Here is a 17,937-nt window from a genome sequence, read left to right on the forward strand (position 1 = left end):
CTGCGGCCAGTACTTGAGAATGGTTTACGCCTCTCCCACTGACTGTTAAAAGAATTAATTGAACTCGTGCCAGCAGTGTACTACTTCCTGTGAGCTTTATGATAACATTGCTGGAACTGCCAGTATGGCACGCCATCATGTAAAAAAAATCATAAACTACTTAAGGTTTCCCATACACGTGTTACAACCAATTCCAGTCTCCCCTACACGTGTTTTAATCAACCCCAGTATCACCTACACGTGTTTTAATCAACCAGAGTATCACCTACACGTGTTACAACCAACTACAGTATCCCATACACGTGTTACAACCAACTCCAGTATCTCCTACACGTGTTACAACCAACTCTCGTCTCCCCTACACGTGTTACAACCAACTAGTCTCCCCCTACACGTATTACATCCAACTCCCGTGTTCGTTACACGTGTAACAATCAGCTCAAGTCTCCCCTGCACGTGTTACAACCAACTTCAGTCTCCTTTACACGTGATACAACCAACTGCAGTCTCCGCTTCACATGATACAACCAACTGCAGTCTCCCCTACACATGATCCAACCAACTGCAGTCTCCCCTACACATTATACAACCAAATGCAGTCTCTTTTACACGTGATATAACCAACTACAGACTCCACTACATGTTTTACAACCAACTGCAGTCTCCCCTACACATGATACAAACAACTCCCGTGACCCTTTCACGTGTTACAACTAACTCCTGTCTCCCCTACACGTGTTACAACTAACTCCTGTCTCCCCTACACGTGTTACAACTAACTCCTGTCTCCCCTTCACGTGTTACAACTAGCTCCTGTCTCCCCTACACGTGTTACAACTAGCTCCTGTCTCCCCTTCACGTGTTACAACTTACTCCTGTCTCCCCTACACGTGTTACAACTAACTCCTGTCTCTCCTTCACGTGTTACAACCAACTCATGTCTCCCCTTCATGTGTTACAACTAACTCCTTTCTCCCCTTCACGTGTTACAACTAACTCCTGTCTCCCCTACACGTGTTACAACTAACTCCTGTCTCCCCTACACGTGTTACAACCAACTCCTGTCTCCCTTACACGCTTTAAATTGACTACCATTTACAGTCTCCACTATACGTTTTGCACCCCCTACACGTGTAACAACCAAATCCAGTCTCACCTACATGTGTTACATCCAACACCAGTCTCCAAAAACACGTGTTACAACCGACTCCGGTCTCCCCTACACGTATTATAATAACCATTTGCGTGTTACAACCAACTACAGTCTCCCCTACACTTGTTACATCCAACCAACCCCAGTGTTAAGTACACGTGTTACAACTAATTCCAGTCTCCCCTACACATGTTACACCTTACTCCAGTCTCTTTTACACGTGATATAACTAACTCCAGTCTCCCCTACACGAGTTACAATTAATTCCAGTCCCCTTCTTATGTTACAACCGACTCTTGTATTCACTTCAAGCGTGTGTCGCAACTAATTCCAGTCTCCCCTACATGTTTTACAATCAATTTTGGCATTCGATTCACGGGTCACAAAACCAGATTACGTTCTCTCTGATATGTGTCACAACCAGCTCCCGACCCCTCTGACATGTGTTACAGTCGGCTCCCTTTCCCCTGACATGCGTCACAACCGGCTCCCTTCTTCTCTGACATGTGTCACAACCGGCTCCCTTCCTCTCTGACATGTGTTACAACCATCTCCTGTCCTTTCTGACATGTGTCACAACCGGCTCCCTTCCTCTCTGACATGTGTCACAACCGACTTCCGTCCTGTCTGACATGTGTCACCTAGCTCCCGTCCTCTCTGACACGTGTTACAACCGACTCCCTTTCCTCTGACAAGCGTCCCAACCATCTTCTGTCCTCTCTGACATGCGACACAATTAACGACTCCCATTCTGTAATATACGGTGTAGAAGAGTTTTCGTTCCTCGTACTTTATACTTTCTTCCCTCTCCTTTCCTCTTCTTCTCAGTTTTTAAAAATTACTCTCCTTAACACGTTATGTGTGATTTTTTGCTTATCATGTTAACATTAAAATAAGATCCATGTATTGCAATTTTCAGATGTCGTTGCCTCAGATTTTACTGGAGCAGGCTGTCGAATAAAGACGAAGACGAGTTATTATTTAATAAAATGTTCTGTGTAAGGAGGTTTATAAAGCAGGACATCTTATTAGGTTGGAGTTATACTTACCTTGATATTTACGATATGAAGCAGAGCCAATAAACCCATCGCATTATCTTGAATTTTATAGAGAACTGTATCTGTCTAGCTGGAAGAAATTTGATATGTGTGCTCAACAATTTCTAGTCCCGTTTTGGATATGTGGTACAATATATAACCTACATTAATTTTAAAAAATAAATCTGGTGACATCACTATAGACTCCTATTCCGTAACTGTCCGAACCCTAGTTAAGGATCCCCGTCCCAGCCAGAGCAAAACGCTAAAGATTTCCACTGTCGTTTTTCAGTGTTAGAGTCACTTGCCCCTGATTACCATTTCGACAATGTTGTTATCTTCCCTTGGATATATTTCGTTTGAATAACGTTTCGACTACAGAGTTGTGTCCCTTGCGTTTAAAATCTATGTAGATTATTGTTGTGTAAAATATATGAAATTTTGTTGTTGTTCATTGTGACATTTTTGCTATGACACAGTAAAGTACATTGTTTGTTATGATGTTATTCATACACAATGTGCAGTTTTGTTTTATATTGGTTATTACATTTTAAGTAATTTGAATGGTTGGTAATGCTTACTGTATTATATTCGTATATAAGTAGTGCTATATTATATGTTGTAAATTGTATATGACTTTTTGGGATTTAGAATTATTATTGGTACAGTTTGTCTCTCTTTTTTGTTCAGTTTTTTTGTATCTTTATAATTTTTTGTATAATAAGTAAGTCCGCAAGATATTTATTTTTTGTCACCTATATTTTTTTTCGTTGTTCTAAACGTGTTGCATTGGCACCCGGAATTTTATTGATTCATGTAACGGGCATTTTTGTTTGTTTTAGTATTATTGTTGGAAAATTCCTCAGTTTTTTTGTGTTTTGTTCATCAATATTTACATTGTTATTATTTTTTATGTGTTTTATTTCTAATAAACCATAATAAAAAAAAAAAATGTTTCATTTTGTTCCGCTGGAAAAAAAAAAAAAAATTAAAACGAAATTTCATAATATCCCAAAAAATCTGAGGAAACTACTTCAAGATATGTATGGGTTATTGTTCAGAAATGATATGGTTATGCAATAGCAATGCCCTAGAAAAAAACCCACAATGCCTCATTACATTTTTAGGCGGAGGGACGGGGATCCTTAACCCACCAGTTCAGTCGTAATCATATTTATGCATTTGTTTAGCTTCAAAACGTGTCAGATCTAGCAAGATAACATTATACTGTACATTTCGTTCCTATTATATTAATATTCGTCTATCAGTATCACACATCTAGCCGTTCCTAGCCGTGCAGAAACGGTTTGTTACCGGACATTTGTAAAATTATATAATATACCGTGTCACTTTCTAGGGGGATATTCTGGGGAATATTTATAAATGAACTGTCTTACTCTAATTTCTAATCAAATGGTGGGTAAAAAAGTTAATTGGGAAAGAAGAGAAAACCATTGGGTCATGTGCACAAGTCGGCGTTTTAACAATAACTTCAACTTGGTTTTAGTATTTGGATTTATGTTAGAAACGCATTCATGTTGAGACGATACACATAAGACATTAGATAATGGCTAAATACGACAGAAAATTATAGGCACAGCGCACTTTTTGGAGGTATGAAATCGGTTTTCAAATATCATCCTAGTTATTATTGACAATTCGTCAATGACCAACTATAATATGAATAAAGGGTCAGAAAGAATTACATTTGGGAGGTCAGAGACCAAGCCACTAAAATTCTTACTGCATCATCCATATGCATATGGTATATCAGTGACAAATTACATAACGAAATTATTGTATCAAAATAAACATTAATTAATCAACATCCATCAAAATAGGCGTCAAACCGAAATATGTATTTGCTGTCAATGAAATCATATATGGACTATACAATTCTTACTAAGCCACAATTATTATTAGGTTTAGATAAATGACTGACCGATTCTGTTTAGAACTAAAGAGTCAGTTACTACGATAAAATACAAGTCAAGAGCTTAGCTCGAGCCTTCTTAAATCTGTAATAGATACATTTCATTGATTATTAGTGGGTCTCTAAAATAATCAATAACTGTGGAATGGATTGTGTCGGTCGGATACAGACTTATTATGCAGTATGCATTGTTTATAAATATGTGGATCTGTAGAATGTTTTATATAAATGTATGCAGATGATTTCATAGCCACTGTGATTATTATCGTTTTCTAACTTAACTTTTTCAAATAGGCAACACTGACAGAATCGTCTGCATAATGCACTTTAGCAGGTGCCCGTTGTGACTAAAAGTTCACGCCCCTAACACCTACCAAAAATGACTGCGTAAAAAGTTACGTAGCATACGTCAGGTTAAACAATAAAAGTATTTCCTGATAAAAATCTAATAATAAAATACGTTGACAATAATGATTATCGAATTCCAATTTTCTGTAAAATACTTCGCCGGTTTTTATTAAAAGGATGACATTCACAATTTTTAAACTAAATGTAAACATTTTGTGCGGAATTATCATCTTCGCGGATTGGCAGCGGGAACTGATCAAAATGGCGACCGGATCGACTGTGTATGATCCATGGTATGCCTCATTACTAGGATTAGCAGAGACATTTAGGACATCAAACCCTCCAAATATTAGACTTTGTATCCATTGCCTTCAGTCCATGTTCAACTTCAAACCGCCACCCAAAATCGAAGCCAGAACACACCTTCAACTCGGTAATATTTTGTTAGCCCATACAAAAAACACCGACTTGGCCAGAACGCATTTAGAACAAGCAGTAAGTATAACCATAACTTTGGATGACATTGGTATTCGCTTTAGCTTTAATGACTGAAATAATGATATATCAGTTAACTGAATGTTACTTGCATTACATGATTGTTTTCTGTCTCTACTTGCAGTGGACGCTGTCTGTTTCTGTATCCTTTTTGAAATTGATGCAACAATGAACACAGTCGTCCTTATTGTCAACAGCTGACCGCTTGACTTCACATAGCGGCCGTTAACCTGAGATTATCAATGGCTCACACAATTGTGTTGGTATTTGTGTTGAAAGCAGAAAAAAAGTCAGAGAAACTGGTGTAAATAAAGCGAAAAATTGGGGAAGTATTTATGTTCGTTCTGATATTATTTGGTCAAGGGGAAGTAACCTAACATGATTTCAGATTTTTCCGGTCAAAGGTAGTGATTACTTATTTCAACCATTACACATGACTTAAGATTACACAGATGACGATTTTACTTATAAGTTAATGTGCCCGATCTAAAAAAAATAAGAAAGACACACAGAAAGTTTTCTTTGTTAATTGGTGACAGGAACACAGTAACTCCTGTCAGGATCCATATACTGGACCATATCATTTCTTTCTAGTCTGTACAGCACACACTGTCTGCTGGATAACCAAACAAATCGGTAGTGAAGCAGATCTAAAACAACACAAACACACATTAGGGGTGTGTATCGTGAGTAATGCTGCGATACGAATTACAATACGTATCACAATATTTGGGTCATGATACAGTATGTATCACGATATCTGGAAGATATATTCAATGTGTATTAAGCTTATTTGAAACCTTTTATCAGACGAGAATAATGGGTACAATATAAATAACATTCAACATAAAAAATACTAGGTAGACATCATTCAATTGTCGTGTAACTTAACTTCTTTTTCTTGAATTCTTGAAATTGGAGATTAATGCAACAAACATAATTTCATCTTCATTACTAAAATTATGTTAAGACCACAACTTGCTATTATTCTTTTATTTTTAGCCCACCTTCATCTGTGTCCGTGGTTCGTCCGTCGTCCATCCTTAAACAATTCTTGTGATCGCTATTTCTCAGGAAGTACCAAAGGGATCTTTCTAAAATACTGTACTGTAGGTTCCCCTTGGTCCTTATTTGTGCAGGGCAACTTTTGAGACTGATCGGATAAACAAAATGGCCGACAGGCCACCATCTTGGATTTTGATAGGGAAGGTTTGTTATCACTATTTCTCAGGAAGTACTAAAGGGATCTTTCTCAAATTTTATATGTAGGCTTACCTAGGTATGTCGTTGTACAGGTTAACTTTTGAGACTGATCAGATAAAATGGCCGCCAGGCAGCAATCTTGAATTTTTAAAGTGAATGTTTGTTATCGCCGTTTCTCAATAAGTAGTGGAGAGATCTTTCTCAAATCTTATATGTAAGGTCCTTAGATGTGCATATTTACCTTTGAGACTGATCAGATAAAAGAAAAATGGCAGACAGGCAGCCGTCTTGGATTTTGACAGTGAAGGTTTGTTATGGCTGTTACTCAGGAAGTACTGGAGAGATCTTTCTTAAAAAAATTATGTAGGTTTCCCTTGGTATGAAGTTATGCATATTTTCTTATGAGACTGATCGGATGAACAAATCTTTGATTTTGACAGTTGAGGTTTGTTAGTGCTATTTCCCAGGAAGTACTGGAAGGTTCTTTCTTAAATTCTATATGGAGGTTCCCAACTATCCTTTATTGTTCATGTTCACTTTTGAAACTGATCAGATAAACAAAATTACCAGCTGACAACCATCTTCAATTTTTGACATTTTGTTGGTACGATTTCTCAGGATTAACTTGAGGGATCTTTCTCAAACTTGATATGTAGGTTCCCCTTGATACCTCGTTGTGCATGTTATATTAAGTGAACAAAATGGCTAACGGTGGAACTAAACAGATCTTTCTCATATTGCAATGAACAATTCTATTTCTTTCACATTAAGTACTGTTCTAGTAAATATGTGAAATGACAAACTCACTTTGATGGTTGTCTTTTATACACAGCAGTATTAAGTTTAGATCAAAGGTGCATTTACTGGTTACATGACTCGATAAATTATGGAGAAAAGAAGAGAAAAGATCGAACTGACAGAACTAATGAAGATGACACAATGGTAGGCGCCAAGATCCCTCTGGGATCTCTTGTTTTGTCTATTACTTTAATTCTAATAGTAAAGTTACTTTTGTATGCATGTTATCATAATATAATTTATATTTGATTATTCTATTTATTTTAAGGGTATCAAAGAATAAACATTACTAACCTTAATTAGCAATATTTTTATCTTTCATCTCAGCTGTTTTTTAACCCTTGTTGGTAAACAAATAATTCTACTAAATGTAGGTGTATGTAATTGTGAGATTGACATTAATAATGAAGGAGTGTAAAATATAAAAACTATATCACTAGAAAAAAAAAATATGATACTGACATGGTTACAGTAAAGCCAAAAAAAACCATTGCAATATACCTAGTAATAAACACACAAATCTCTAGAATGAACATAAAAAATAGTCAAAGGGACATAACTCTTCCTTTCTTAGGAAATTTTCTACCAGAACAGAAATTTCATTTATTGTTGCAGTAGTGGATGTAGTATCAATCATATCTGATTTCCTTCAGTTTTAAATTGCCTTTTTTTTTTATCCCTTAGAAATTATATATACAATACAATTATGTTGGATTATGAAATTAAATACTTTCAAAAACTAAATCAATGTTCCAGACCCCAAAATTGTGAAAACTATTGGATGAAGTAAAGACTGACCAAAGGCATTTTAAAGCTGATTTTATTAGCTCACCTGCCTGAAGGGCAAGTGAGCTTATGTGATGGGGCGGTGTCTGTCGTCCGTCAACTTTTCCTTTAAACAACTTCTTCTGAAGAACGGACTGGCCTAGAGTCATGATATTTGGCTGAAAGCTTCCTCGGTCGGAGCCCAACAAAGTTTGTGAAAATGACCTTGACCTGATTTCAAGGTCACAGGGGTCAAATATGTCAAACACTTCAAACGACTTCTCCTGAAGAACCAAAAGGTATAGAATCTTTTTATTTGGCTGATGGATTCCTGGGATATAGAGCCTGACAAAGTTTGAGAATGAAAATTACCTTGACCTCCTATAAAGGTCAGTGGGGAAAAATATGTCAAACGCTTCAAACGACTACTTCTGAAGAACTAAAAGGTATATAACCTTAATATTTGGCTGGTGGCTTCCTGGGAAAGAGCCAGACAAAGTTTGAGAATGAAATTGACTTTGACCTTCTTCAAGGTCACAGGTGTCAAATATGTCAAAAACATCGAGCGACTTCTTCTGAAAAATCGAAAGGCATAAAATTTTAATATTTGAAGAAGAACGATGGCCAAAAAGCATAAAATCTTATAATAATATTTGACTGGTAGTTTCAACAGATGGAGCTGACAAAGTTTGCGAGTGACAAATTTGTAGTACAATATAATATATTTAAGGAGAATATTTGCTATGACTGCTTAAATATTCAGGTGAGCTATACAGGCCCTCTGGGCCTCTTTGTTTAATTTGTTAGATAGGAAAACTTTAATACATGTAGTTACTAGTTAGTCAAACTTGAGCCAAAAACTTGTATTATACATGTAGTTTCATAAATGAAACTATTATCTGGATGCTACTGATGTGAGCAATTTTTCTCTCAATAAAATATTTTATCAGAGTAGGTCAAACAAATCTGTTCCTTAACATAATTCAAGATGCCAGCGAGTGACGATGTCAAGTTCGAAGCTGCATGTGTATTGGCACAGATGTTCCAGGATCAGGTAAGATGATCTGTTTAGATACATGCTCCACAGTTTGTAATCAAAATTATTTTGAATAGCACTCAGTAAACCCTTGAAAGTATTTGCTTCCTCAATAGGAGCATTGAACTTTGTTTTAAAGGACAAGTCTATTTGTCATGTTTTGACTCTCAAAATTCAAATCTTGCACGGAGTCTAAATTTATTATTTGTTTGTTTAATTTTAAAAAACAAGTACATGTACTCCAATTTATGCATCAATCTCTTGGTAGTAAAAACTTTCAAAGCTTCAAGGATCGAGATAAAAACTTTTTTCTTCAGAATCAACTACAGCATGCGAGACAGATCCTGGTGAAAGCAGTCGAAATATCCCAACAGGCACCGTATTGGCATTGTAGACTTCTTTTTCAGCTGGCGGTAAGTAACTAGTCCTTACTTTAATGTGTACCGAAATGCAAATACTTTTTAGCTCACCTGGTCCAAAGGACCATGGTGAGCTTATGCCATACCGCAGCGTCCGTCGTCCGTCCGTCAACTTTTCCTTTAAAACGCTACTAGTCCTGAACGGCCAAGTAGATTTTGACTAAATTTGGTCTGGAGCATCCTTAGGCCAAGGGGACTCATTTTTTTGGCCCCCCTGGGGGCAGAGGGGCGGGCATGGTGGGGCCAAATAGGGGAAATAGAGGTAAAACCTTTAAAATCCTTCTTCTACCGTAGGAATGAAAGGATTTGTTCCATATTTGGTCTGAAGCGTCCTTGTGTGAAGGGGAACCAGTTTTGTATAAACCGTGGATCTGGCCCCCCTGGGACCTGAGGGGCAGGGCCCAATAGGGGAAACATAGCAAATTCTTTAAAATCCTTCTTTTTATGTAGGAATGAAAGGATTTGGTCCATATTGGGTCTGAAGCATTCTTGGGTGAAGGGGAAACAATTTTGTTTAATTGGTGGGTCTGGCCCCCCTAGGGGCTGAGAGGCAGGGCCAAATAGGGGAAACATAGCAAATTATACTTTAAAATCCTTCGTATTCTGTAGGAATGAAAGGATTTGGTCCATATTTGGTGTTGAACATCTTTTGGTAAAGGGGAACCAGTTTTGTATAAACAGTAGGTGTGGCCCCCCTGGGACCTGAGGGGCGGGGCCCGATAGGAGAAATATAGCATATTCTTTAAAATCCTTCGTATTCTGTAGGAATGAAAGGATTTGGTCCATATTTGGTGTGGAGCATCTTTGGGTAAAGGGGAACCAATTTTGTATAAACAGTGGGTGTGGCCCCCCTGGGACCTGAGGGTCGGGGCCCAATAGGGAAAATAGAGGTAAAACCTTTAAAATCCTTCTTCTACCATAGGGATTAAGGGATTTTATTCTAGTTTAGTCTGGAGCATCCCTGGGCCAAGGGAATTCAATTTTGTATAAGCAGTGGGTGTGGTCTCCCAGGGGGCAGAAGGACAGGGCCTAATAGGAGAAATAGAGGTAAAATCCTTCTTCGACCATCAGGATTAAGGGATTGTATCCTTATTTAGTCTGGAGCATCCTTGGGCCAAGGGGTCTCAATTTTATATAATTGATGGGTATGACTCTTTCCCCCCTACCTATGATGGAGTGCTATATATTTACAGCACCTACCATGGAGTGCTATATATTTACTTCATACCAATTATTTTAAACGTATTCAGGTGAGCGATACGGGCCCTCTGGGCCTCTTGTTATATGTTGTGGTTTGAAACCTTGACCCATACATTATTCTTTGGTCCTCAATAACACTAGCAGTATGACAGAAATAATTACAGATTTCAAATTGGAACTGTTCGTATTTGACTGTAAAGAAGTAATTCTGTTGATACTGTAAAAAAGAAAACAGATCATTCTTTTCATTTATCAGAATCATCACAAGTAGGAACACAAAACATTCCATTCACTGGATGTATTTTTCCACATTTTCATGTCACTATGTACGAGACCACATGTAGCTTGATTATTTGTAGTCTGTCGGATGCTGAGTTTGAGTTGAAGTATCTATAATTTAATAAGAAATGAAATTACTAGGTGACATTATTCTGAGGCAGACTGACTGTAACACATTGTTGATACATTTAGTAGGGTCTATATAATAATTTTCAAACTAAAAGTTTGTCATGAAGTTATTTTCAAAAACCTGAATGACCTGAGATTAGAATTTGGTGTATACATCTTATATTATACATGTGACTCAGATTGGTATTATCACATTTGTATATAACTTCCAACCATCATCATATGGCCTGAGCAATTGTTAAGATATAAAACCCAAAACAAATGTAACTAATTTTATCAGTTCTAAGGTCATGATCAGTTTTAGATGTGTCTTATTTCATTTTCAGCAAATCCATTCAATAGAAAAGGATTTTGTGACAGCATGTCAGTTACTATCAGCAGGTGCCGAGTTCTCAGCTACAGCTCATTCAGAATATACAAAACTCCTTTTTGTTCTCAGCAAAGGCATGGTAAGTCAGAGTTGCACAACATTTTGATGTTTAGTTAGTTTATCAGGGTAATTTAGGTAAATCACAGATTTACAGGTAAATAATTGTTGTGGCAGTAATATTAGAATATAATTGTATCAAATCGACACAAATAATAGTACATGTATTAAAACTTTCTGATAGAAAATAAGTTCTTTTGGGATTTTTAACTTTGCTGTTTTATCAGTGATCTACCTGTACTGACACAAATTAGAAAAGTTTTAATTGCTGTTGTATTAAAATAATTGTACATTTGTAATTTGCCTATCCCGATCTGATGTACTTGTTGCTGTATTTAACAATCTGTGATTTACCTGTAACTGTATGTAATGATATGATGTACCTGTTGCTGTATTTGATATTCTGTGATTTACCTGTAGCTGTACCTGATAGACAAAAAGACAGCAGATGTCCACACCACTCTTAGTACTGCCGGTCAAATGATAGAAACATACAATGGTCCGCCTGTTCAAAAAGAGTCACTAAAGGTTTTTTTCCTCGTCCTACAAGTGTGTCATTATCTCATGGCTGGCCAGGTAAACTATAGCTTAGCTTATCTTTAAATCAGAATTGTTTCATGTTGTCTGAGTTTTCTACTGTCCTTTGTCATTATTTTGAGCATTTAGCCATCAGGGAATGCAAACCAGTTTGAAGAATTATTCATTGTTGAACATAACAATTCAAGTAATAACCACTTGTTCAGATTTACAAAATATATGTAAAATTATCAATATTAGCGATGAACATGTGCATGTCTTTCCCATTCATCAACAAAATACACTGTCAGACAATGAAACTGTTTATGCCTGTTATATTTTTTGTTGCAGAAAATGATAAATTTTCTGTAAACATTTCTCATGTAATACAATATTTATTGGTGAAAGCTGAATTTCCCCTAAATACCATTTCAGGTAAAGAGTGTGAAACCAGCCCTAAAAAATCTTCAGCAAATTATACAGACCATAACACAGTTACACACAGATGAAGGTAGGAGCTCATTTAAAAGTCTCTTGGATTGGTAGAGGAGCTCTTCCTCCTTTACTCAACTGTCGAGTGTCCTTATAATTATAGATGTTGATGTTAATGGAGGACGACTAGAAAATGTTAAATTGCTGTAGTAAAAAACAATTGCAGATGTGTAAATCAACTGTAATATACTGTCAAAACAACAAAACTCAAAAAGAAGGGATAGCAACAACACCACTGGATCTTGTTCGAAATGTTAATTCCTTTACTCTATCCACAGTGGTGACATGTTTCGGCCTGTAATATATTCTGTAAGAAGTTGTATACGCTATCTTTCTGTAATGGGCAGCTTCTCTCCAGAAGAGCTCTACATTAAGAAACCTGTTAAAGGTGTTGTTGATGAATTTTTAGACGCATTTGAAATATACACAAGAATGAATTAATTGATACCGGTTAGTTTTCAGAGATAAATATTCCATTGTTTTGTATTTTAAGGAAATAATGCTAACAGATGTCACTGGTGTTATCTGTGGATTATGTTGATCTGTATTTGTAATATTACATGTTTTCTGGCCCTGTTTACAGAACACACCTCCAGTAACCAAGTAGACATGTTTCATTGGCTCCCTATTGAACACATGTGTGTACTGGTATACTTGGTAAGTACCCAAGATATCCTAAATATAGAATCCTAGTGCAATACATAATGGAACTAAGTCAGTTGTATAGGGTTTAACATCCTATCAACAGCTAAGGTCGTTTAGGACATGAGGACGTGAAAAAAGTAGGTAATGCCAGTCTTGAAATTACTCCTTGCAGGGCATAGTTCACATCCCTTCCAAAGTTTTTATTTCAGACTTTTGTTATTGACCTTGACAGTGAGAGAAACATGTGCTTTGTCACTTAGAGAAACAATGACAGTCTTTTATAGAGACAGTGATAACAGTGAGTTATAGAAACATACATGTTGAAAAAGTATTAAAGAAAACCAGGAACAATTAACACTGTTATCACAAAGTTCCATATCGTGAATGTTACCAATCTAAATGTAAGCAATTTAGTGTACAATTTATAATGGCTGTAAATAGTGCCAACTTATGACTGCCAAGCTCAGAATTCTAGCAATATTTTGGCAAAGAGGAACGTTATAAAGAATTGTGTCCCCTCACATATTGTGAAATATCTTATTGCTACTATTGACACAGCTTTTCCAGTTGAATGCAGTAATGCAAATAATGAAGATATGTTGAACAAGTTGATTTGAATGAAATGATGGTAAGATTGATTTGTTTGCCTCCCACAGGTGACAGTAATGCACTCCATGCAGGCAGGATACATGGACAAGGCACAAAAATACACAGACAAAGCTCTTATGCAAATAGAAAAATTAAAAAGTAAGTAAGGTAACTTTTAAATAACTAAATGTAATAAGACACGTTTTTGTTGTCACTTTTAACTGAATTGTAACTATGATTTTAATTGAACTTTGATCAGTCAGCCGCTTTGGAAACGTTTTTGTTTTCCTCGATTTTAAATTGCTGAGCAGTTACCAATACTAGTAGTTAAATTTACTTCCAGTGTTGGATGCCCATCCACTTTTGTCACAGTTCCAGCTGATGCTGCTGGAGCACATCATTATGTGTCGACTGATAATGGGCAACAAAACCATGGCTATCCAGGAAGTGAGTAGAGTCCGGACCACCTTCAAAATTGATCAAAATAACTGTGTTCCTCTTTTCCTATTTTAATATCTATAAAAATGAAAACGTTCACTTATATTTCTAACCCATCCAAGCTGAAATGGATTTATCAACAATGCTTATTCTCAATACACACATACTCTGTGTAACATTTTGATGATGATGTTTTCTTGACATTGCACACATTGATCAGCATGGCAACAAATCTCAGTTTAGCAGACTTCTCTGTGATAATATGAACAGGTATTTTCTGCTGGCAAGTAGGTCTGAAGGAACAGCAGGCACAGGATGATTAAGTAGAGACTGACGAAAAGTATGGCAAAAGCATGAACATGTAGTACCAAACAAATCTAACAAAAAGAAAAAACTTAAAACTATATGTGAAATCCTTGGTAGCTTACAGTGACAATGATCTTTTAAAATAAAAGTGTGAAAAGCAAATTTGTGTATAACTGAAGTCAAAATGTTGTGTACTTTTCCCACAGATTTTCCAAGCATGCCATGTGTGTCAGCAGCAGCCTCGACTTTTTAGCACACACTCTGCACAGATTCATACACTGCTGGTAAGTCAATTGTGTAAACCAGTGATTTATTTTCTTGTTGTCAAAAATGTAAGTGCCATTACAGCTAGCAACTTGTAATATGAGAATTACGAAAATATAAGTCATCTTTTTAAATCTTTTCACTTCATTGTGGTATTGATATTAACTTTTTAAGATTTTCAGCTCACCCATTTAAAGTACCTTTGTCTTATTCAGTGTTGCAGTATAAAATATATTTATGTTATAATACTGTTTCAGTGTAATTTATAGTGTGTCAGTTTATTTTTGCACTTGTATATTTTCCTACTTAATAAGTGAAAGGGAAGTTAGCCAACATGCATGTAGAATGGAAATAGACATTTGAAAGAACATTAATAATGTATTCAATAAATTCTGCTTTCTGAGTATTGATATGCCTCCTTTGTTGACTGTTGTTACACTTAGCAACTTCACTGCACTGCCAAACACTGAAGTATTAGCATTATCTGTTACTGTTAATTTTACATTCTTTTTCAGGGATTATATGCCATGTCCATGAACTGTATGGAGGCTGCCGAGGCACAGTTCAAAACTGCCGTTAAGGTATATCATCTTTAAACAAATACTGCAAAACATAGTTTTATTATCTACTTATATAATTAACAACTGATATTTCCATAAAGCAAAAAAACTATAAAAAATCCTCTAACCTACATTAGAATTTGTTGTCTACCATGCAAGATTTCTTTGCCTAATTTCAATGCACGTATAATGTGCTGGACCTTAAAACCTAGTTAACCCTTTCATCCCGATGTAACTTTAGTAGACTCTACCATGCATTGATCTGGATGTGTCCACTTTGGTTTACAGTGGTGAAAGGATTAAATAATAATTCCAAATATGGAAAATAGAAAGGTTTACCTGTCTTCGTACCTAAAAGTTTCCCAGCAGAGCAGTAACGGGAGTTTAACTTTTATTTATCATGTTCATCTTTTACAGTTTTCAAAAGCAATGGAGTTGGAATCTTTTGTTCACCTCAATTTAGCAATAGTTTACCTGAGAACAAACCGACAAGGAGAACTGGTCAGCATCCTTGAAAAACTTGAACCAGAGAAATTGTCAACTCAGTAAGTTACTCACATATGTTACAAAAATATCTAAAGAGGCTTATTCATTAACTATTGATAAACCTGGGGTAACAGTGTAATGCAAACAAATCTGTTTAAAAAAAGTGCTGTTTTGATAAAATGTTATGGGAAACTTCCTAAATTTAGAAGACTTATTAGGATATCACTGTCCAGACCAAAAAGCATCTTAGAAACAGTGAGAAAAAAATCACTAACATTTTAAGACTAAACATAATAATTTACAGTAATTTAGCATTGTTAACATTTAAGTTATAGGACCAGCTTCATAGGAAAATTTAGTGAGACGGATATTTTAATCTATTTGTTACAGCTCCCATAGTTTGAAAGCATCCTCATTTTATGTGCGTGGTCTCCAGGCTTTCTTCCAAGCTCGGTACAGCGAGGCCAAGTGAGTACTGTATATGTTGCTAGCCACGTGTCAAATTGTAAGGCTAAGTGAGTACAGTATATGTTGTTAGCCGCGTGTCAAATTGTAAGGCTAAGTGAGTACTGTATATGTTGTTAGCTGTGTGTCAAATTGTAAGGCTAAGTGAGTACAGTATATGTTGTTAGCCCCGTGTCAAATTGTAAGGCTAAGTGAGTACAGTATATGTTGTTAGTCTTAAGGCTAAGCGATCATAGTCTACGTTGTCAAATTATGGGTATTAGACAATAGACATGTGTTAAGAGTTTCTATCTTATACCTGGTCTTTCCTGTATATCCTGTGTAGTTGAGTCTCTCTGATTGAGATATATTTGCAAAAATAAAACATTTAAAAAATGTGTTAACCCAGCAACACTATTACTGGTACTTGTCTATTAATGAATCTTAATAAAGGCAAGTAAAAGGTTATGTTAGCAAGATTAAATTATGCAAATAATTTAAATAAAATGTTTTCTAATACAGGCGCTACCTCAGAGAAACTCTTAAAATGGCAAATGCCGAGGACCTGAACCGGCTGACATCATGTTCCCTGGTGCTGCTTGGGCATATATTTCTGTCTCTAGGCAACAACACTGTAAGTCCTCACTACTGAGCTACACAGGTCTGGTAAGCTGTGTGCTCTCGTGTAGTTTTACCTGCAACTATTGTAAGGGTTATCATGGTGTACCCCAGTCTCAATGTCTTATCCTTTATGATAATAATAATAATATACAACATTTGATATAGCGCTCCATCTAGCTAACATAAGCCACTCTAAAGCGCTTTATGATGCCTTTATAATCTAAAATTATCCATAATCACACAACAAAGAGTGTTAAACATTTTCAGTAGGCCTGGTCCGAAAGGTTGGTGAGCTTGTGCCAGGGTCTAATTTCAGCCTTCAGAAATTTTATGTTTGGCTTACTCACTTGATAACTGTTTGTTTACAGGAAGCTCTAAATATGGTCACACCAGCCATGCAGCTCGCAGGAAAGATACCTGATGTTCACGTCCAGCTTTGGGCGTCCTCCCTCCTCAAAGGTAAGCTACATGTGTCACAGAAAATTAAGTTGCACCTGTTTTCTAATCTCTGTATAAGAGTTTGGAATGGTCCTACTACCCAACACACTGTATAGAAAGCATATTTAGTTATGAAAAATGAATGTATTTTGCTTTTTGACTGTGAAAAGATTCACCGTGTTTCTCAGATTTAGTGTATTAATTAAATTAATGTGCTGAGTAGTAAGAATAAAAAACCTTTTATTTTGAAAACCTAAGTTTGTGTGTGTTTACATCGTCCATGAAATTTCCTTGTTACAGACTTGTACCGTCTCTGTGGAGACAAGGTCAATGAGGCCGAAGGTTTTAAAATGCACACCAGCTTTTCACAGTCCCTGTTAAAGGATCACTTTCAGTCATCACAACTCCCAGAACATGGCTTAATACAGGTATGCTTTGCACCTATTGAAGATTCATTAATTTGATGTCACTTTTTTGGATGGGTTCTTTAAATCTATTCCTGTGCATAAAGGATCCCTGTACTACTGCCAAAAATTGTAGCTATGAATTAAAACCTTTTTCACTAGCAACACATTATTTAACTTTATCAAATCAATTCTGAAAAGAAATCCATACCTTTTCGAACTTTGCTGGAATAAAAATACTAGCAAAGATGAAATAAACAAAACAAATCTGCATCTTGGCCAGAGTAGGATTCGAACTCTGGACCTTAAAATATGGTCGCTCTTACCAACCGCACTGCCTGATCAGTGCTAGTTCCCTGGACCAGTCCTACAGTTATATCCCAAATAAAAACAAGGGGAGATCACTGTGTATATGAAAAACTAGTGGAATTCCTTGTGTTTCACTTGCAGTGACATAGGGATTGTTAATAAATTTAGATAAGCTCTCAGGAAAAGTACCATAAAACGGGGGGG

General features: G+C 36.2%; 1 protein-coding gene across 1 annotated transcript in view; it reads left to right on the forward strand.

Moving 5' to 3' along the window:
* Positions 1-4,702: 4,702 nt before the first annotated feature.
* The window catches only part of LOC110454979 (MAU2 chromatid cohesion factor homolog), a 15,445-nt gene continuing 2,210 nt past the window's right edge, over positions 4,703-17,937 (forward strand). The window contains exons 1-17 of the mRNA XM_021504827.1: positions 4,703-4,966; positions 5,091-5,108; positions 8,721-8,786; positions 9,086-9,181; positions 11,122-11,244; positions 11,643-11,798; positions 12,174-12,249; positions 12,814-12,887; positions 13,532-13,622; positions 13,807-13,910; positions 14,414-14,491; positions 14,987-15,052; positions 15,449-15,576; positions 15,908-15,985; positions 16,484-16,595; positions 16,951-17,041; positions 17,321-17,448. Of these exons, the coding sequence (XP_021360502.1) occupies positions 4,733-4,966; positions 5,091-5,108; positions 8,721-8,786; positions 9,086-9,181; positions 11,122-11,244; positions 11,643-11,798; positions 12,174-12,249; positions 12,814-12,887; positions 13,532-13,622; positions 13,807-13,910; positions 14,414-14,491; positions 14,987-15,052; positions 15,449-15,576; positions 15,908-15,985; positions 16,484-16,595; positions 16,951-17,041; positions 17,321-17,448 (1,719 nt within the window). The 5' untranslated portion in view covers positions 4,703-4,732. The remainder of the gene's footprint in view (positions 4,967-5,090; positions 5,109-8,720; positions 8,787-9,085; positions 9,182-11,121; positions 11,245-11,642; positions 11,799-12,173; positions 12,250-12,813; positions 12,888-13,531; positions 13,623-13,806; positions 13,911-14,413; positions 14,492-14,986; positions 15,053-15,448; positions 15,577-15,907; positions 15,986-16,483; positions 16,596-16,950; positions 17,042-17,320; positions 17,449-17,937) is intronic.

Source organism: Mizuhopecten yessoensis, unplaced genomic scaffold (genome assembly GCF_002113885.1).
Source record: "Mizuhopecten yessoensis strain PY_sf001 unplaced genomic scaffold, ASM211388v2 scaffold8123, whole genome shotgun sequence".
NCBI lineage: Eukaryota > Metazoa > Mollusca > Bivalvia > Pectinida > Pectinidae > Mizuhopecten > Mizuhopecten yessoensis.